General features: G+C 37.2%; 1 protein-coding gene across 5 annotated transcripts in view; it reads right to left on the bottom strand.

Annotated features, from left to right (window-relative positions):
* Positions 1-22,495, bottom strand: part of PIK3C2G (phosphatidylinositol-4-phosphate 3-kinase catalytic subunit type 2 gamma) — a 440,932-nt gene that overhangs the window by 247,497 nt on the left and 170,940 nt on the right. For all 5 annotated transcript variants that reach the window (XM_070453682.1, XM_070453686.1, XM_070453683.1 and 2 more), the window contains 2 exons: positions 5,954-6,047; positions 2,197-2,291 (listed from right to left, as the gene is read on the bottom strand). In XM_070453682.1, the coding sequence (XP_070309783.1) occupies positions 2,197-2,291; positions 5,954-6,047 (189 nt within the window). The remainder of the gene's footprint in view (positions 1-2,196; positions 2,292-5,953; positions 6,048-22,495) is intronic.

Below are 22,495 nucleotides of genomic sequence, written 5' to 3'. Positions count from 1 at the left end.
AGATATTGGTTTTTATTGTTTTTGCTTTATTTTCTAAGGAAAGATAAATTGAGAATTTTTTCAAGTGTATCATGAGGATTTTGAGCAGCATCTTTGAAGTTTAAACTCAGCATTCTACTTACAATGCCCCCTAAATATGATGCTCATTCTCAGTCGCTCAGTCATGTTTAACTCTTTGCGCCCCTATGGACTATAGTCTGCCAGGCTCCTCTGTCCATGGGATTCACCAGGCAAGAATACTGGAGTGGGTTGCCATTTTTTCTCCAAGGTATTCTCCCAACCCAGGGATCAAATCTGCAAATCCCACGTCTCCTGCACTGCAGGTGGATTCTTTACCACCAAGCCACCTGGGAAACCCCAAATATGACGCTAGGCAGCAGCTTTTTTTTTTTAACTCCAAGATATATTTTAAATATATGTAATTTTCTTTGATGCTTAGAATATTTTGCCTGATTCTTAATTTTTAAGTTTTAAAATGAGATGGGTATTTTAAAATTGCCCTCCATGTTGTCTTGTTCTTTTTTCATATTTTCATAAATTAAGCATTCAGAAACAAGCAGTTCATTTATAACTTACATCTTCTTCTAGTCCCTCTATCTTACTCTCATCTTAAATCAGTGAGAAGGGAAATGGGCTTTGTTACTCTTTTTTCTCTTTTTCATAAGGGTGAGTTCCATACTGAGAAAGTCTTTCCTCCCACCTTCTTTGACAAAGTGACATTATTGTATTTATTGTGAACCTGCAAGTACGGCATTGATTGACAGCTCTGTCTGTACCCACTGTTTCCTATCAAAAGACCCTACTTTTTGCACCTTTAGCAGATGCAGAACTTACTAAGATGGCTCTAGTACTAGTATTATGACAATCAATGTAAGTCCTCAATATTTTATTTTAATTTTTTAAATGATCTTTTTATTTGCTCTTCTACTTTATATATTTTATATTATGTCTTGGTTCAAATATTTAGATCAAGACTGTTACGTAGTCATGTTACTTTTTAATATGTCTTCATTTTAGTAAACATGTTTTAAAAAAGTGAAAAGTGAACAAAAGTGAAGTTTGAAGGGAAATAAACGTCGAGGGTAATGGAGTTCTAGCTTTAATATGACAGTGAAATACCAACAAATATATCCACTTAACTTCCCTTATCATCAAAGTAGCTGTTGGAAAAATGTAAGAGAATAAGACTTGATTCAGAGTCTGATGAAGACAGTCTACTTAGTGGAAGGCCTACTACTGGCCAATGTATCTGATGCCTAATTATACTGACATACTAGAGGAAAATGATCTGGCTTTTCTATTAGATACTTGAAATGGAAATCTGCATCTAATCAAACATTAGTTCTTGACAATTCCTTGTATTTCTATTTTTATATGAAATCCTTGAGTCATTTTCATGGGAAGAGTGATGTCAACAAGAGCAATGTTTTTCAAAGTAGAAAAACATGATATTAAAAAATGATATTGACTTCCTTTTTTCTCATTAATTAAAGTTCTTCACTAGCAATTGAAGCCAATAAATGGTGCTTGTCATACATATGTGAGGACAAAAGATAGATTCAATTCCATCCTTAGGTTACTGACACTTGTAATCGCTAAATTTTTTGTGCGAATTTAGTAATAACAGTAGGGAGAACAGCATCGAAAGACACCTTGTTTAGTAAGATCAGGAGCAGGCAGTGATGGGAGAAATCCTGATATATCTTAAAAAAGTCTGACTTCTTCACTAATAGTATTCAAATTTAATGTTTTTGGAAAACTTTAGTGCTCCAGGAATTTTAAGCTTAAGACAGTATATTGGCCTCGATCCCACTGTTTATAACTAATATTGTTACAGAAATTACTTTTCAAGCTTACATTCTTCCAAAATATACACAATCTTATAACTAGATTTTATACTGAAATATCCAAGACGTAGATGTGACCACATGTAGACCTTGTGATTTAAAGCTATCAGAAAAGGATCACCTAGATTTAAAATTCCTGTTGGATTCAAAGAGCAGCAACAGTAGAAAAGGAAGATTTTTAAGACAATGACAGTTAAATTATACTCATAAATAAAAATGACCCTGATAAAGACTCACATTTGGCTGAATTTTAAGTGGAAGTTTGTATCAGTTTTATAAGGAAAAGCTGCCCCACAAAAAGAAGTCGGCAATAAAAACAGGCATCCTACCTCACTTTGGTTAATCTTACCAGTAAAGACGATGGGCAAACTGGATGCTTTGTAGTGAGCGGTGTAACAGAAGTTGAACTAGAGGACTCTCAAGGCTCCATTCAAACTTGGCAGCCTGAAACAAGAGGTGCAATTTCTTTACTTTCTTTTTCAGTAACAAAATCATATCAGAATACAGAGGTACTTAAGAGGCTTGAGAAAGGGAAAACAGCATAAACGGTTTGACAAAATACTTATATTGGATATATTTATCACTTGGTGTATAACTAATAACAGAGCATATACACATCACACAATTTAGTGTTGCGGAGTCTGCCTTTTTTTCTTTTTTGGCTTTTAGTATCACAGAATAAATAAGAGCAGGTGGTTGGTGGAGTTCAACCATGGCTAGGGAGAGAATCCTGGCACACAGAAAATAATATCATGAACAGTGTCTTGGATATAAAAGATGGCATTATTAAACAATAGATGTTTCTATTCTCTTGGTTTGAAAAAGTGAAAGTCATTCAGTTGTGTCCGACTCTTTGTGACCCCCATGGATCCATGGAATTCTATAGGTCAGAATACTGGAATGGGTAGCCTGGATCAAACCCATGTCTCCCGCATTGCAGGCAGATACTTTACTCATTGAGCCTCTATGGAAGCTCAAGTAAACTGGAGTGGGTAGCCTATCCCTTCCCCAGAGATTCTTCCTGACCCAGGAATCGAACCGGGGTATCTGTGCAGAATTGCATGCAGATTCTTTACCAACTGACCTATCAGGGAAGCCCCCACACTCAAAGCCTTAACTGAAATCACCTACTGAGTATTATCCTGCAGACTTTCAAGCTTTACTTTTAAGTGTCAAAGCTACCTTTCAGTGGACACATAATCTACCCATCCCCCAATCTCCCATTCTTTCATTTGCACGGTGAACAACTTTCTAACGTTTTCTAGGATATTCAACCTGACGGAAAAACACAGCAACAGCAACCTTTGAGACCTAATTTAGACCTCCACACCCACTTCACCATCAGCACTCAGTATCTGGGCCCTCATCATCATCTCATGAACCACAATAAGCTGTGAAAATGAATGTCAGGTTTTCTCCCTATCTTTCTAAAAGGACTTATTCCTGCTTGAGAAACAAAGTTTCTATGGCTTGTTGCTCCATAAGCCATTTAAGTCACACACACACACAGAGTTAATACCACAGTCCAGAGAGCAGAAAAAATTGGTACAATGTTCATTCAACATACACCTAAAGAAACACCTCAGTATACTAATTATCCTTCAGGATGGGAATGTTTATGAATTCTTGAAGTGTGAGAATGTCAAAGATGATCTCAGCAAATTTGCATAAACTCGTGATGCTGTCTGAATATATAAAGATCATAAAGTGTGTTGTCTTAAACTGCAGTTATGACCTTCTTTAACTAACATGCTAATATTGGATTGACTAGACCATGGGCTGTGTTCATGCCCTTATAGTGAACATATCCTATGAGTACACTAGCAGGAGAAAGATGCCTCAGAGTCTACTTCTGTGCTTGTCTTTTAGCTTTCTTTTAAGATTTCCGTGTGATTTCTTTATGAACCCAGTAACTACTTACTGACCATGAAAGGCCTCCCTTGCTTCCAAATTCACTGCATCACTCTGTCTGCTGCTACAATTTCTCCCTACATCCTGCATCATCATCTAAGAAGGAGACAATATTTTGGATGCATGCTTCGCTGGCTTCCTAGTTGTCTCAGTGGTTAAGAATCTGCATACCAATGCAGGAGAGGGGTTCAATCCCTGGATTGGGAAGATCCCCTAGAGAAGGAAATGGCAACCCACTTCAGTATTCTTGCCTGGGAAATCTCACAGACAGAGGAGCCTGGCAGGATATAGTCCATGAAGTCGCAAAAGAGTTGGATTCAACTAAGGAAACGGAACAACAACAACAACAGCATTATTTTGAACTCTCTTCTTGAAACCTACCTGCATTGTTACAGCCTGTGGTTTGCAGTAACCTCTGGGTCTGTGGCTTATTTGAGCATTAGCTATGAACCATAAGCTCAGACAGTAAAGAATCTGCCTGCAATGCAGGAGACCAGGGTTTGATCCTTTGGTCAGAAAGATCTCCTGGAGTAGGGAATGGCAATCGACTCCAGTATTCTTGTCTGGAGAATTCCATGGATAGAGGAGCCTGGCAGGTTACAGTCCACATGGTCACAAAGAGTTGGACACTACTGAGCGACTAACACTTTAAGAACCATACCTTCCATTTTCATCATGGTCTTCAAATACCTTCATATTGCTCTTTAACACAGCCTGCACAGTTCTAATAAAATAATGCATAAGAAAATAACATGATTCCAGAAAATAATCAGCAGGGTAGGAAATTTTTTTTATGTCTTGCAAAGTCAGGGTGCAGCATCAAAGTTTTAAGGGCAAACTCCACAATGAATGTTTTGAAATGTCTTCCCATTTGTTATTTTCCAGTCACATTAATATTTCTTTACATCTCACATGATTTTATAATTATCATTTTTAATTAGGGAATATTTGCAACTTTACCTATCTTTACCTCTGTGTATTTGCAATGCTGGATCCTGGGTGCAACTTGTCTTATAAATGAATTTGCATTTACAGGCATATGTCTCTCAGCCACATTCCTAGTGTCAAGTGTTACTGACTCAGATTCTGGCTTTCAAATAGATTTAATTTACATATACTATTGTAGAAATTTCCTTTTTTTGAGTTGGGTTAGATATAGCATGTTTCCCATACTCAAGAGGCATAAGATGAATAATGTTTCTGCAAGTTGAATTAATTTTTATTTTCACTACACACTCCTGCAAGGCTAGGGAAACCACAACTGTAAGGAGTGGTAGTAGTAACTCTCTGGTACATATGCTTCTAGATCAGTTCTCTCTTTAAGGCTTTCAGAGAAGTGCATGTTCTGTTTGTAAAGTAACATAGAATTCAATTGTATTATTAGAGACTCCTCACTTTAGTCTCAGGGTCCCTGTCTTAAATTCAAAACCTGAGGCACCTGGCATATAAAATAGCTTATAACGATGACCTGATCTTTCAGGTAAGAAAACAGCTGAGTTAAAAGCAAAGCAAAAGAAAAACATACAGACCCCTATTTTAGACCTATTCAGCATTCAGTATCCAGTTAACTTAGAAAAAAAATCATTGTTTATATTTTGGATATTCAATCATATACATGACTATCTGTGCAATTGTTTATGTGGTAACATATTCAAACTAAATCAGACCATGATCAGATTTCTAGATAGGTTTATAGTATTTTCCAAAATTACTCCAATATCATGATATATGATGTCACAAAACTACTATCTGGCAGCAGAATTTGATTATTAGAAACTACTGTTTTAAAATCTGTAATTAATATTAGGATATGGGAAAAGCAAGAAAAATATTATGAGCAGACTCCTAGTAACTATTTTCTACATAATGTTTATTTGGTTACTTTTTTATAGTTTTATATATACAGTTGGATAGCAATTTTTCATCACAAGTGTTATTTATTTTTCTGTTATAATTAATCAGTGAAGGTGTTTTTTAAAAAAATTTTCCCTTTTGGTGTTTTTTGTAACCATATCAATTTTGGGTAGAGAATTTCTGCAGTAACCAAGTTGACATATGAGCTATATTTTTAGCCCCTTGGCTAGCCAAACTGAAATTATCACTTTTTATGTAGGCTACTGTTGATTCACCAGGACCTGTTTTAGAGAATTATTGGCTAAAATCCTGGAATCCCTTGGCAACTTTGCTGTCCTTACCTGAACTAGCTGTGGGAGATATTCCAGTAGTTCATCATTCAAGAGGTTGTCTAACTGCTGAACTGCCACATTACGAATTTCTTGATCTGGAAAACTAAAACAAAGTAAATGTACTTACTATGCTGTTAATAGCATATAGTAATGCATGAGAAATATCAAGAAAACAGAGAATTAATTCCAACCCCAATGCATTAGATAAAATAATCTCACAATCATTTAAGATAATCATTATCATCAAATAATCATTCTTTTTTTTTTCATATTCTGTGCTCTCCTGTGAACTGTAGTCTAAAGTTCTTTTGACTAGAATTTGGAAACATGAGCTTAAGTCAGATCCTTGCCAACTTTTCTGCCTATAAAATGTGGATTATAGGATATCTAAGATTTTTTTAAAAATATATGAAAATCTTTGCTTGTTATTTAGCCATGTATTTAAGTAAATAATTACTAGCTGGAGATCTGATGGCTTATATGATTAAAGATGGGATAAAACATATTTAAATGAGTCTTTAGGCAGAGAATAATAAAAAACAAGAAATCTAAAGTATCTTACAATAAATAAACACAAAGAATTTAATACAGCTAAATCTTACTAGGCTGTTAAGTTCTTGAATGTAACTATGCCTTACTTATTTTGAACTGCATATGCCTGTTGTAAGATTTAGCACCAACTAAACACAATAAAATCTTGCTGCTAAACTAAATTTATGAAGGTAGTTCACATCTGAAACCCTACAGTTTGGAGGGTTCTCATCTGTGGGTACATAGGGTGGGCTGTACTATGCCCTTTTATATAAGGGACTTGAGCTTCTAAGTTTTGGTTTCTGCAGGGGTGCTGGAACTAATGATACTGATGGATGACTGTGTGCCTCATAACAACTAACACTGCTCCATCAGTAGAACTGTGTGTGTGTGTGCACATGCATGCTCAGTCGTGTCTGACTCTTTTGTGACCCCATGGACTGTAACCTTCCAGGCTTATCTCTCTATGGGATTCTCCAGGCAAGAATACTGGAGCAGGTTGCCATTCCCTTCTTCAGGGGATCTTCCCGATCCAGGAATTGAACTTGAGTTTCTTGCGTCTCCTACATTGCCAGAGCTCCCAGAAAGTGCCTACATATAAATTTGACACCATGCTTTGACATGATAAATAAATATAACAAGGGTTTTGGTGAGAGCAACACCCTTATTTTTTTAAATAAACAAATCTTAAACAATTAATATGCTTAATTTAAAATTCGAGGGAACAGTTTAGAGCAATTCACTTAGAAACAAAGAAAAGAATAAATAAGACCCTCAAATCTCTTTGCATGGAAACTATGAATGCTTTTCAGGTGAGAGCTCTAAAGACTGTGGAGGTCAGAACACTTTAGTCTCTAATGCCCAGTCTCTTCTCAGCATGTCCAGTTACTTAAGGGTGAAAGGAATACATGCAGCTATAGTCTAAAGGACAAAAATAGCACCACTCTATTTCCCCAACTGTCCTTGATAGCAGTTTGAAATGTGGTGCTTAAACAGGTTACATATTTTCTCTTCATTCATTTAAACTGAGCATTTTAATTGCAACAAGAATTTCACTTCCAAGGTTGGTCATTCAAAACCTTTACTTCTGATCTACATATACTTTTCCAATAATATTTTCCCTACGGATATTCTAGCAATAAGGCCTACTGAGACTGTAGTCCAGGCACATCTCATGAAGTACCACTAAGGTCAGGTTTCAGCATAGCATCACGCACAGATGGAAAGAAGAAAGGGTGTAATAAAAATGCAAAGCTGGAAGAAGGTCAGCTTGTTTTAGCACACTAAGACTTTATTTTCTCCTAACTAAATGTGATTGACTCTAATTTATTGCTCTCAATTACTAAACCATTTGTCTGAGGCTTGTAGACATCAAGGTCAGTTTGAGGACACTTTGAAGTCTTGGGGGAATAGTTACTTGGTACATTTTGTTGCCTAAGTGATGACTTAGATCAGATACTAGTCATCCTTGCTTTCCTATGTGCCTATTTCATCTTACTGATGTGAATGACAGCAAAGGAGGAAAAACAGAAAACAAACATCACAACAAAATAAAAGTCTGGTAAACACTGTATCTCTAATCATGTGCTTATTTCCAAACACTAGAATGTAAAGTCCTTGAAAGCAGAAAAATTTTACCTGCTTTGTTCACTTACTGTCCTCATTATCTCTAGATTGGGGGACACTCTACATATTTCAGAAATGTCTAAATTGAATTAGTTATCTTTCTATCTAAAGCATCACTACTGCCAGACTTCTGTCTCACAGTCTGTGTTATCATCTTTCTCCAGCCATGTAGGTCTGAAATTTTAATAATTGTTTTCTCCCTCTTTGCTAAAGACTCGTCATTTAATTCCCACCCCCCTCCTTTCTATCTGGTGAAATTCAATTCATCCTTGAAGACAAAGTTCAAGCATCAATTTACTGGTGAAGCTGTTTCAGCCACTTTCTAGAATCACCCCCTTTTCTATGGGATTCTGAACACAAGGTTGAGGGTAGGCTCATTCATTTACATCCCTAGTCCAAGCATAATTGAATAAAAGTTTGTGGAATTTCTAGTAGTCTCTTGTCTTTACATCTGATCAGTTGCCAAGTTCTGTTGCTTTTTCTATCCCAATGGCCCTTGCATCAATGTTGTTATTTAGTCACCAAGTTGTGTACGATTCTTTTGCGACACCATGGACTGTAGCCTGCCAAGTTCTTCTGTTTACGGGATTTCCCAGGCAAGAATACTGGGGTGGGTTGCCATTTCCTCCTTCAGGGCATATCCCCTACCCAGGGATCGAACACATGTCTTCTGCATCTCTGCATTGGCAGGCGGATTCCTTTACCCCGGGCCACCAGGGAAGTATTCTATGCTTGTTTTCAGTTTCTTCTGCAATTATCTATGCTAGGCTATACTTGGCTCACACTGGTATTAGCATTTTTAATAGTAATACCTTACAAAATTTCCTGAATTATTTTGTAAATTCATTTCCTATAAAACAGTAAATGGTTTTCTATTTTCAAAGAAACTTTCAGACCCATACTATTTATTTACATACTAAAAGCTAGCCAAACACTCCAGACTTTGGTACTACTGCAATACTGAATAAACTGCCCTGGCTCATTGTATGCTGTTTTTACTTTGAATATGCTATGTTCATTGTCACCTTTGTACGTACTGTAACCTCTGCTTGGAACACCCTCCCTTCTCTTCTTAAACTTCTAGCTCTCCTTCAAGCTGTGGATCATATTCCCTTGAAGGCCACTATGCCAGTCTTTAGCAATCACTTTTCTTAACTCCCAGGGCACTGAGTGTTTCCTCCACTGGGCAACTGGGTGTGACAGTGCGTGAAAGAATTTATCATTTTATTAATATGTATCCTCATTCCTCAACTAGTGAATATACTGTTGCTAAGGATTGGTCTATCCTCTTTTTTTATTTTGAGAATTCAGGACCACCCTCCTTACGTGTTGGGTGATTAATAAAAATACACTGATCATAGGAATTCCCTGGCAGTCCAGTGGTTAGGACTCCATGCTTCCACTGCTGGGGTGGGGGGCGGGGGCGGGGCATGGATTCGATCCCTGGTCAGGGAGCTAAGATCCCATGTGCCATGTGGCATGACCAAAAAAATAAAATAAAAGCATTGCTCACAATAATAATAATGAGGAAAATCATACTATGCTTCTTGTGCTCTGAGATAATTTATATATTATATATTGGTAGCAGGAGGTTCAATTCCACAAACAGCATTTATACAAATCCCAGATTTTTTTCCCCTCACAGTCGAAACAGTAAGACAAAAACAAATCCGATGGTGATGGAAGAGAAAGAATTTTTTTTTTCCAGGCTCTTTAGGAATAGGAGAACAAAAAACTAGTGATATCTTTATAGAACAGTCCAAAAGGAATATTATGTATTTGTATTAATACACACAAATGTTGGGAAGAATGTTTTTGCATTTTCATAGAAAGGGATGTCTCTTTTTATTCATTACTGGTGCTTGAAGTTGAGGAAGCAATTGGAAGAGAAACTGGCAAGAAATGAACCACATGACATCCTGAGATGTGACTAAGGCCTAACGACATTAAAGCATATCCAAATATAACCTGAATCTGACTATTTTAGGAAGAGTTGGCTACATTAAAAGAGATGCTGGCAGTGTTGGTGAAGTTCCTGGAAAATGGGGCCCTTTTATACATTGCTGGCAATATATAGCAACATGTATAAAAAGAATCTTTAAAATGTGCTTATTCTTTGATCAAGTAATTCTACTTTGGGAATTTATCCTACAGAAATAATCAAAAATGTGTGTGAGGATATATGTATGCAAACAAAACTGGAAATAATGTAAATATCTAAAAATAAGCACTGAAGTTAAATGTTCTATGACTCTATGATAAAATACATGCTGTCATTAAAATATTAAAATAATATTTAATAATATGAGAGTATAATGAAACATGTGCGCTTAACAAAAAAGATGGAAAGGAAGGATCAAAATATGAATACTAAATTTCTAGATGGAAATGTCATGGATGACTTTAGTTTTCTTTTTTAAAGCTTAGTTTTTAAAGATTTTTAAACTTTCTATATGACTGTTTTATTGGTTACTAAAAAACAGTAATTTTAAAAGTAAGTCTCATTCAATTAATTATGAAAATACATTAATAATTGCAAATAATTGCACATTTTAAAATAAAATAAATTGAAAATAAATAATTGCAAATTTATTACCATTAGAACAAAGATCCAAATCATGTATTCTTTTAAGAATACACATTGTAGAGTGAAAGAACAAGCCTCATATTTTGTACTTGATTTAGAATATTCTTTTAACTAATAGGCCCAAATAGGGATCTCTACCCCTGGAGAATTTGTGCTTAATATCTTTTCAGGGCCATGAACTCAGCCACAGATCAATGGACAAATATGTTCCACAAATCCTGGCCTTTCTTCCCTGTGATGTTGTCTGAAACTATTTAAACATTCTTTGGGGATATAGCTATTGGCATTTCATGCTCAGTAACTTGCTCCTCAATGAGGTGAGGGCTACTCATATTAGTTCTCTGAGTGTGGTGTGATATTTACACACCGAAATGTCATATGTATCAGAAGAACTTCAATCTATTTTGAATTTTCCACAAGCCAGGTTATTGTAATTTCCAATGACCTGGTTTGCTTGAAAAATAAGTATAATTTTTGCTGATAATAAACTAGAGCCACTTTCTAGTGAACCTGCTAACCTTGGGATTACTAATTTCTGTAGTCATGGACATAACACCTTGAGTCTGGGAAATAAAGAAAAGTCTCAGTAGAAGGATTCATCAGGCTGATGTCAATTAGGTCCTCGTTCATTTATATTTATCAGAAACTTCCTTATAATCTGGTGGCTCAGAGGGTAAAGCATCTGCTTGCAATGTGGGAGACCCCGGTTCGATCCCTGGGTTGGGAAGATCCCCTGGAGAAGAAAATGGCAACCCATTCCAGTGCCCTTGCTTGAAAGATCCCATGAATGGAGAAGCCTGGTAGGCTACACGCCATGGGGTTGCAAAGAGTTGGACACGACTGAGTGACTTCACTTTCCTTACCTCATAATCAATCAGAAAATAGATAATTTAAAATGTAATAAATGGAGATCTATCCGTTTTAAGGTATTAAAAAGATATAAGATCAGTAAAATTCATTACTTGTTGGGGAGGAGACCAGGTAAGTGAAACAAATTTTCATTTATTATGAAATTAAAAAAAATTAGAAATAAAAAGAGTCCATGTGAAATAATCACTTATTTAAGGTTATTCATAATTTTTAAATGTCCATTTAATTAACTTTATGCTATCTAATTTAACTTCCAAAGTATGTCTGAAGAGAGGAGCAAAAAAAACCCAAAAAAACAAAAAACAAAAAAAACCTCTACGATTATGGTCAAAAGCAAAAACATTAAGACTGGTTTACTATTCAGTTTTATATGAGCTTCCTGAACAGTGATTCTATATATTCAGGGTTTAGTTGCTTTTGAACTGAGCTAATAATTGCATCTTAAGGATTTCTAAAAGGGTAAGATACCATACCTCAGAAAAATATAAAACTCGCTACAGTAATTGTTAAGGGATTTTTACCTAAAAATAGCTTGTTGTCCAATGAGGACATTTGGACACAAAGAAAAAAAATACTCTTTGCAGACTGGCTCTAAAAGTTGAATAAAGGAATCTAAGAAATATGGCTAAAAACCTCAAAATGTGAAAACATTAAGTGAAATGAAAGCAAATTCAAGACAAACATTTTTCAAAGAAACTTCAGTGAGATATCAATTTTATATTTTGCTAATACTGTAGGGTAAACACAAAGTTGAAAGTCAAGCAGAAAATTAAGTTGGAATTGCAATCTTTACATGGGCAGGAACGGAAGCATATCAAATATTCATGTAGTTCTTTGACTTAAGGGAGAAGCAGAAACTGACCAGTGGTTAGAATCTGCTGTTAAGCAGAAGTTCTTCAATTTCTTTTGGACCCTTTGAGATACTTAAAAATTACAGACGATTCTGTTAGGTAGTTAGAATAGGGAAAAAGAGTCCAAAATGGCGGTGGCTAAAGGACAAGGAAGGGAAAAGCCCGCGAAAATAGAACAAAGGAAGGTGAAAGGAAGGTCGGAGGACCGGAGTGAGGATTTCAGGTAGAACAGCATTCCTGGCTGAGCCCAATTTGCATAGGGCAGGCCCAGGGGGAAGAAAACATATAAAAGGAGGAGCCAAGCGTTTTCTCTCTCCTCTCTCTCTCTCCTGTGTGGATACGCTTTCTCTCTCCCTCTCTACCCCCCACCCCCACATGCTGGCGCGCTCCTCCACTCTCTTCTCTTCTTCAAGGATGGATTTTTCTGCTATCTTCTAAATAAAATAGAGCTGTAACACTGATTTGTCTAAGAGCTATGACACGGTTTGTCCAAGACCCAAGAGCTGTGATGCACCGAAGGCTTTAAAGTCCGTCGCTCCAAATCACTGTTGTGATGAGACAAAGAACCGAGGCGCATACACTCGCCTGACAATTTCAAAGAGTTTTTTTTTTATGTGGGTTATGCAGGCAGGTGTTCATGCTCAGTCATGTCTGATTTTTTGAGACTGCATGGACGGTAGCCCACCAGGTTCTTCTGTCCCTTGGATGTCCCAGGCAAAAATACTGGAATGGGTTGCCATTTCCTTCTCCAGGGGATTGTCCCCATTCAGGGATCAAACCTGCATCTCCTGGGTTTTGGCAGGAAGATTCTTTACTGGGGAGTCACCTGGAAAGCCTCTATCTATAAATAATTATCAATTAAAAATAAAACCAAGACATTAAGGAAATATTTATCAATTCATTTTAAGTGACATTAATAAATTCATTATATGTTAACATAAACAATATGTTTCTAAAAAATATAGCTGTATTTTCTGAAAGAAAATAGTGAGAAGAATTATACCGTTTTTGTCTCGAATGTCTGGCTTAACAGAAAACAGCTGAATTCTCCTATCTGCTTCAGCACTAACTCTGTTGTAATACTGCATATCATGCAGTCTCTGGAAAATCCCACTCTACACTCATGAGTAAATGAGTATGACAAAAAGAAATGATGTCTGGAACTACTTTGGAAAAAATTTTGACCTTGTGACATCGCTGTAAACATCTTGAGGACTGTAGACCGTAGACTTTGAAAACTTTGGATGTACAATGTAGTTTTGGTCAAAGGATCAGCACCTGTGCCCTGTTTCTAAGACAGCAGCACATCAACCTATGTCTCCCATGAATGAAAAATTGGCTTCAAAGTCATCTGACCAACATCAGACTTGGGACTTGTCATTCTTCCTCAAACGTATAATTCCTCTCATCTCAGAGGGCTATAGGAATATCACAACGGATTCAGACAAGCTTCAATAGGACCACTGGAATTATGAAGTGAAATTTCAACAGAAAAATACATCTTTCGACTTCTTCCCATTTGGCTTGTTACTTTGTCATTTCTACTTATTTCTTACTTTCTTTTTCTCTTCTTTTTCTAGTTTGAAAAATGATATAGGGTCAATAGCTTACTTCAAAAACTTCTGAAGTGATGGGTGAAAGCCAAATGCAATGTAACAAATGTTGACCTTTAAAAAAAAGCAACTTGGAGTAAACTGAAAAGCAAAGAAATCTGAGATCAAATTTAAGTGTAACAGAAATGTCAGACTTCAGAAAACACAGTAAGAATTCATGCAGAATGCCATGAGGCTATTCAGCCTAAAAGCACCAATGTCAGGTTGGAATTAGAAAACCATCAGAAGTACAGAACTGTTTTTCCAACAGGTATTGAGTCTGATGACACACTCAGCATCAGCTTGGAAGGAAAATGTCAATATGAACATCCTTGCTATTTTTCTAACACTAAAAACAATCAGACATGACAGAAGAAATTTTTTTCTAGGAAAAGAGGTGAATAAGGCTTCTTTAAGATGATTGTCAACCTCTATCTACTGAATAATTCATGTTCTTTCAAAATTGTTCACATGATTATAGAATATTAGAATTTAAGGAAACCTGGAGATCTGGTTCAACCTCCTGACTGTATACATGAAGAAACAAACTCAGAGAGTTCGGGCTATTTTCCCGAGGTCATTCACTGGTGGATACTGAAACTAGATTCTAAATATCCAGAATACTAGGCCAATATTTCTATCAAGGCCTTCTAATATTTTGACTAGCTATTATCATCTATGCTTATATAATAGGCACAAGACTTATTTGGGTGTATTTTTTAATTTTATTTCATTCTAAATGGGTCAATAGAGACATATAATAGTAAGTAGTGTAATTTATGTATCTGGATTGGGGCACTGGTTCAGTCATGAACCAAAAGGAATAAGAATGAGTCCTAGGCCCAAACAAACAAAGGAACTGTTCATATATTTCCTGATGGATAGTGATGGACTTGCACAACGAAACTGGGAAATGACTATATAGTCATGTGTGCATGTGTACTTAGTCACTTAGTTGTGTCTGACTCTCTGCGACCCTTTGGACCGTAGCCTACCAGGCTCTTCTGTTAGTGGGATTTTTCAGGCAAGAATACTGGAGTGGGTTGCCATTTTCTCAAGGAATATTCCCGACCTAGGGATCAAATCCATGTCTCCTGCGTCTCCTGCACTGCAGGTGGATTCTTCACCCACTGAACCATTGGGTAAGCCATATAGTCATGGTATTAACTAATTACTTAATTAAAATGATCATTTATAATTAAAGTGTAGTTATTGGTTTTGTTCCTTTTTATGATTGCATTTTGATTTTTACTTAGACGACGTTAGAAAGGCACTACCTAAAGCAAATGGTATATTGAAAACATAATAGAGAGAGTTTGTGTTTGGACACATTGAACATTACAAGCAAAAGCAGTATGACGTTAAGAAAAAGAATAAGGGGTTTTGATGTTTGCGTCTCTATTTCTGCTTTGTAAATAAGTTCATCTGTATCATTTTTTTTAGATTCCACATATAAGTGATATCTATGATATGTTTCTCTTTCTGAGAATGGACATATAGACACCATGGAGGGAATGGGGGTGGGATGAATTGGGAGACTGACATATATACACTAACATGTATAAAGTAAATAACTAATGAGAACCTCCTGTATAGCACAGGGAATTCTAACAAGTGCTCTGTCACCACCTAAATGAGAGGGAAATCCCAAAAAGAGAAGACATATGTATACATATAGTTGATTCATTTTGCAGTACAGCAGAAACTAACACAATATTATAAAGCAACTATACTCCAATAAAAAGTATTTTAAAATTTTAAGAGTTTTATAATTCTAGTCAATAGGCATCTGACTGAAAAAAATAATAAGGTGTACTTAAAGTCCAAAGTATAACCAAAAAATACTCATTGAGAATAAAGTTATTCATTGTCTTGTGGGGAAAAAAAAGAATAAGGGATTTGGAATCTAAATATGAAGGGTTCTAAAAATAAATAAATAAATATGAAGGGATCTTTTCTTATCTTAAGACCTCTCCCTAAACAAATTTATTTGCACTCTTGACTTATTTCCCATCCTTCACTGGATGATTTCCATGTTGGGGTCTCCAGCTTAGATACCTTTCTTGAACACCTTTGGTCATCTCAAGCACTCCTCAAAGCCAACATACAAAGTCTGAACTGCAGCGTTCTTGCTCTTCTATTGTTTATGTGTCACCCAGTGTGCCCCATCTTAGGGAATGTTACTTTTATCCCCTTACTTACCAAAGACAGGGACCTAGGAGTAATCCTCGATACTCTTCTTTTTCACTACGCCTTCCCATTCAGTCCTGTCATTTTTATGTCTAAATATTCCGATTCTCTTCATTTCATTACCTTACCACCCACCTTCTAGGGCTTCCCTGGTGGCCCAGCAGTAAAAAATCTGCCTGCAACACGGCTTTGATCGCTGGGTGGGGAAGATCCCCTGGAGAACAGAATGGTAACCCACCAGCATTCTTGCCTGGAGAACCCCATGGCCAGAGGATAGTGGCAGGTTACAATCTACGGTTTCACAAAGAGTCAGACAGGACTGAGCAACGAAACCACCACCACCACCCCCACCTTCTAAGGCTGACTTGCCATTCTCTGATCCTTGGACTACTTCCATAACTTATTGCATCTTCTCTCATCTACTTTTGCTTCCTTCACCAAATCCATGCTTCACTTAGAAACCAGAGTAATCTCAGAAAGATGAAAATCAATTCAAAATATTCTCTCACCGAGAATTATTTATGCCTTCCTGTTGCTTTCAGAATAAAGACGAAGTTGCTTAACACGGCCCTGTTTAGAAGACCCTAACGTGATCTAGTTCCATCTGAAGGTATCTGTTCATCACACACTCCTCCCTTGTACTCCAGACATACTGGCTCTCTTCAGTATAGTTCAGTCGCTCAGTCCTGTCTGACGCTTTGCGACTCCATAGACTGCAGGATGCCAGGCTTCCCTGACCATCACCAACTCCTGGGGTTTACTCAAACTCATGTCCATTGAGTCGGTGATTCCATCCAACCATCTCATCCTCTATTGTCCCCTTCTCCTCCCAATTTCAGTCTTTCCCAGCACTGGGGTCTTTTCAAGTAAGTTAGTTCTTCATATCAGGTGGCCAAAGTATTGGAGTTTCAGCTTAAACATCAGTCCTTCCAATGAATATTCAGGACTGATTTCCTTTAGGACAGACTGGTTGGATCTCCTTGCTGTTCAAGGGACTCTTAAGAGTCTTCTCCAACACCACAGTTCAAAAGCATCAATTGTTCTGCGGTCATCTTTCTTTATAGGCCAACTCTCACATCCACACACGACAACTAGAAAAACCATACCTTTCACTCTTTGGACCTTTGTTGGCAAAGTAATGTCTGCTTTTTAATATGCTGTTTAGGTTGGTCATAACTTTTCTTCCAAAGAGCAAGTGTCTCTTAATTTCATGGCTGAAGTCACCATCTGCAGTGATTTGGGAGCCCCCCAAAATAAAGTCTGCCACTGTTTTCACTGTTTCCCCATCTATGTGCCATGAAGTGATGGGACTGGATGCCATGATCTTAGTTTTCTGAATGTTGAGTTTTAACCCAACTTTTTCATTCTCCTCTTTCATTTCATCAAGAAGCTCTTTAGTTCTGCTTCATTTTCTGACATAAGGGTGGTATCATCTGCACATCTGAGGTTATTGATATTTCTCCGAGCAATCTTGATTCTAGCTTGTGCTTCATCCAGCCTGGCATTTCTCATGACATACTCTGCAAATAAGTTAAATAAGCAGGGTGACAATATACAGCCTTGACGTACTCCTTTCCCTATTTGGAACCAGTCTGTTGTTCCCTGTCCAATTGCTTCCTGACCTGCATAGAGATTTCTCAAGAGGTAGATAAGGTGGCCTGGAATTCCCATCTTTTGGAGAACTTTCCATAGTTTATTGTGATCCACATAGTCAAAGGCTTTGGCATAGTCAATAAAGCAGAAATAGATGTTTTTCTGGAACTCTCTTGCTTTTTCGATGATTCAATGGATGTTGGCAATTTGGTCTCTGGTTCCTCTGCCTTTTCTAACTCCAACTTGAACATCTGAGAGTTCATGGTTCACGTACTGTGGAAGTCTGGCTTGGAGAATTTTGAGCATTACTTTACTAGCATGTGCTGCTGCTGCTGCTAAGTCGCTTCAGTCATGTCTGACTCTGTGCGACCCCATAGATGGCAGCCCACCAGGATCCTCTGTCCCTGGGCTTCTCCAGGCAAGAATACTGGAGTGGGTTGCCATTTCCTTCTCCAATGCATGTATGCTCAGTCACTTCAGTCGAGTCCAACTCTGTGACACTATGGACAGCAGCCCATCAGGCTCCTCTGTCCACAGGATTCTCTAGGTAAGAATACTGGATTGGGTTGCATGTGAGATGAGTGCAATCGGGCGGTAGTTTGAGCATTCTTTGGCATTGCCTTTCTTTGGGATTGGAATGAAAACTGACCTTTTCCAGTCCTGTGGCCACTGCTGAGTTTTCCAGATTTGCTGGCATATTGACTGCTTTCATATGATGCTTTCATATGATGCTTTCACAGCATCATCTTTTAGGACTTGAAATAGCTCAACTGGGATTCTACCACCTCCATTAGCTTTGTTTGTAGTGATGCTTCCTAAGGCCCATTTGACTTCACAATCCAGGATGTCTGGCTCTATGTGAGTGATCATGCCATCATGATTATCTGGGTCATGAAGATCTTTTTTGCATAGTTCCTCTCTGTATTCTTGCCAACTCTTCTTAATATCTTCTGCTTCTGTTAGGTCCATACCATTTCTGTCTTTAATTGAGTCCATCTTTGCATGAAATGTTCCCTTGGTATCTCTAATTATCTTGAAGAGATCTCTAGTCTTTCCCATTCTATTGTTTTCCTCTATTTCTTTGCATTGATCACTGAGGAAGGCTCTTCTATCTCTCCTTGCTATTCTTTGGAACTCTGCATTCAAATGGGTGTATCTTTCATTTTCTCCTTTGCCTTTCACTTCTCTTCTTTTCACAGCTATTTGTAAGGCCTCATCAGACAACCATTTGTCTTTTTGCATTTCATTTTGGGGGATGGTCTTGATCCCTGCCTCCTGTACAATTTCATGAACCTCTGTCCATAGTTCTTCAGGCACTCTGTCTATCAGATTTAATCCCTTGAATCTATTTGTCACTTCCACTGTATAATGTAAGGGATTTGATTTAGGTCATATCCAAATGGTCTAGTGGTTTTTCCTACTTTCTTCAATTTAAGTCTGAATTTGGCAATAAGGAGTTCATGATCTTTACTGCAGTCACCTCCCAGTCTTGCTTTTGCTAACTGTATAGAGCTTCTCCATCTTTGGTTGAAAAGAATATAATTGATCTGATTTCAGTATTGACCATGTGGTGATGTCCATGTGTAGAGTCTTCTCTTATGTTGTTGGAAGAGGGTTTTTGCTATGACCAGTTTTTGGGGGTTTGTGTTCTTTCGGCAAAACTCTATTAGCTTTTGCCTTGCTTCATTCTGTACTCCAAAGCCAAATTTGCCTGTTACTCCAGGTATTTCTTGACTTCCTACTTTTGCATTCCAGTCCCCTATAATGAAAAGGACAACTTTTTTGGGTGTTAGTTCTAAAAGGTCTTGAAGGTCTTCATAGAACCATTCAACTTCAGCTTCTTTAGCATTTCTGGTCAGGGCATAGATTTGGATTACTGTGATATTGAATGGTTTACATTGGAAACAACAGAGGTCATTCTGTTGTTTTTGAGATTGCATTTAGGTACTGCATTTTGGACTCTTTTGTTGATTATGATGGCTATGCCATTTCTTCTAAGGAATTCTTGCCCACAGTAGGCTCTCTTCTCACTTCCTAAATGCAGCTTCTTCATTTCCTAGCTGCCATCTTCCCATGGAGCGCTTCTCTTATCTCCCCTTCACTAGTTCATTTTCACTCATCTTAGATATGAAATCAAACATATAACTTCCTCAGGGAAGACTTTTCCCACTCTGGAGAAAGATTTGGATCCTTTGTTTTATGTTATCATGGAACCATGCACTTTTCTTTCAGAGCTGTTATGACACCTGTTATTTTACATTTATAATTTGGTAAGGGCCTATTTCTCCCCACCTCCAGTGGACTACAACTTCATAAAGGCAGGATTATGTTTCTTTTTGCTTAATATGCTAGCTTTAGGGCCTGAAGAAGTGTCTAACATGAACAGGCCATCAATAAGTATCTATTGAGTGAATGGATAAACAAACGATATAAATTACTTCGTCTATAACATAGAAATCAGTAAAAGGGGGGGAAATTGTACGTGATGGTAACAATATTAAAGAGACTGTTTTATAGGTCAATCACATAATATTTTGAAAGTGCTTAATAAGTAAGCTATAAGTCACTATTCAATTTTCAAATATAAATTTGCTCTTTTACCATATACATTTTGACAAGTGATTTTAAGCTTAGTGAAGCTTACTAGAAAATAAATTCTTCCCATGAATTTATGATATTTACAATTTAGCATTGAAAAAAATCTGAAAACTATAAACCCTTTTAAAAATACAGATACCAGGAAGAGGATGATGTTGACAAGCTTGACTGGTAACATTTATTGAAAGTTCTCGTAAGTACTTTATCCTGTAAGGTACAACACATGGTACTTATTACTCCCACTGGCAGGTAAGAAAACTTGACTGAGGTGATTCAGGTAGTAAGTGACAGAGACAGATATGTCTGATTTCAAAGCTTATATTGTCAACTGTGAAAGTTGGAAGCAACTCCATAAACTCTTCAAAAATACACAAAAGTAAGATTCATATCTTTGGCTTATGCAATTCTAAGTTCTTCATTCTCAGTATATCACTTTGACTCTCTCTTCATGTGGAATATTGAAATCTTCACATTTTTCTCTTCCATATCCATTTGTTACTGTTGTTCAGTCACTAAATCATGTCTGATCCTTTGAGACCATGGACTGCAGCTTGCCAGGCCTCCTTGTCCTTCACCATTTCCCAGAGTTTGCCCAAGTTCATGTCCACTGAATCAGTGATGCCATGCAACAGTCTCATCCTCCGTTGCCCTCTTCTCCTTCTGCCTTCGATCTTTCCCAGCATTAGGGTCTTTTCCAATGAGTTGGCTCTTTGCATTGTGTGGCCAAAGCATTGGCACTTCAGCTTCAGCATCAGCCCTTCCAGTGAGTATTCATGGTTTATTTCCTTTAGGATTGACTGGTTTACTGTCCAAGGTACTCTCAAGAGTCTTCTCCAGCACCACAGTTTGAAAGCATTAATTTTTCACTGTTTTGCCTTCTTTATGGTCCAACTCTCACATCCACACATGACTACTGGAAAGACCAAAGCTTTGACTATATGGACCGTTGTCAGCAAAATTATGTCTTTGCTTTTCAATACATTGTCTAGGTTTGTCATAGTTTTCCTTTCAAGAAACAATCGTCTTCTGATTTTATGGTTGCAGTCACCATCTGCAGTGATTTTAGAGCCCAAGAAGAGAAAATCTGTCACTGCTTCCACCTTTTCCCCTTCTATTTGCCATGAAGTGATGATACTGGATGCCATGATCATAATTTTTTTAATACTGAGTTTTAAGCCGGCCTTTTCACTCTCTTCTTTTACCTTCATCAAGAATCTTTTTAGTTTGTCTTTGCTTTCAGCCATTAGAGTGGTATCATCTGCATATCATTGCTGATATTTCTCCCTGCAATTGATTCCTGCTTGTAACTCATCTAGCCAGCATTTCGCATGATGTACTCTGCATATAAGTTAAATAAACAGGGTAGCAATATACAGCCTTGTTGTACTCCTTTCTCCATATCCATAGTTACCTATAATTCTATTCATATATTTCCTTTCCTCCCAACTGAGAGGAACAAGTTACTCTCTTTCCTTGATAACACCTCTATTTTCATTTTTGGTCCAGTCTGTTGGGTGTTGGTGTCATCTCATTTTCTCACTTCACCCATCCCTGTTTTCTGAGCTTCTCCTCATGCATCTTTCATCTCAGTTTGTAAACATGCTTGGAGCTCTTTTATTTAAACAAACATATGAAGTCCAAACATCAAAATCGTTCTCTTACCTCCTTCAACTTTAGTAATCTTCTCACCTTTGCGATCAATCTTATTCCAAGAGGCACAAATTATTTTTCTCTATTTCCTCTTTGATGCCTTGAAGATGGCATCCAACTTCAATACCCAAATTTGCTCTTTCATCCACAACTCCTGTCTTGGTTAATGATGTAATTATCTATCACGTACCTAAATCAAAAAGTTCAAAATCTTCCTTATTTCCTCTCTTGTTCACTTTCCTCTGAAATATTTCTCCAGTCTGCTTTGGAAATCTCTACTGATGCCTAGAGCAGGCCCAGACCACTTTTCAAGTAGACTATTTCTATACCTGCATCTAATATCCTTGCTGTTACTCTTTTTTACAGTTGACACTTTACATTAATGCACAGAATTATCCTTGTACAAAATAAATCGGACTGCATGAGACCCATTTTTAAGATTCCATGGGGTACAATAAAGTTA

This window comes from Odocoileus virginianus, chromosome 23, assembly GCF_023699985.2.
Source record: "Odocoileus virginianus isolate 20LAN1187 ecotype Illinois chromosome 23, Ovbor_1.2, whole genome shotgun sequence".
NCBI classification, from domain to species: domain Eukaryota; kingdom Metazoa; phylum Chordata; class Mammalia; order Artiodactyla; family Cervidae; genus Odocoileus; species Odocoileus virginianus.
The sequence above is the reverse complement of the archived record's forward strand: the minus strand, read 5'-3'. Positions and strand labels throughout refer to the sequence as shown.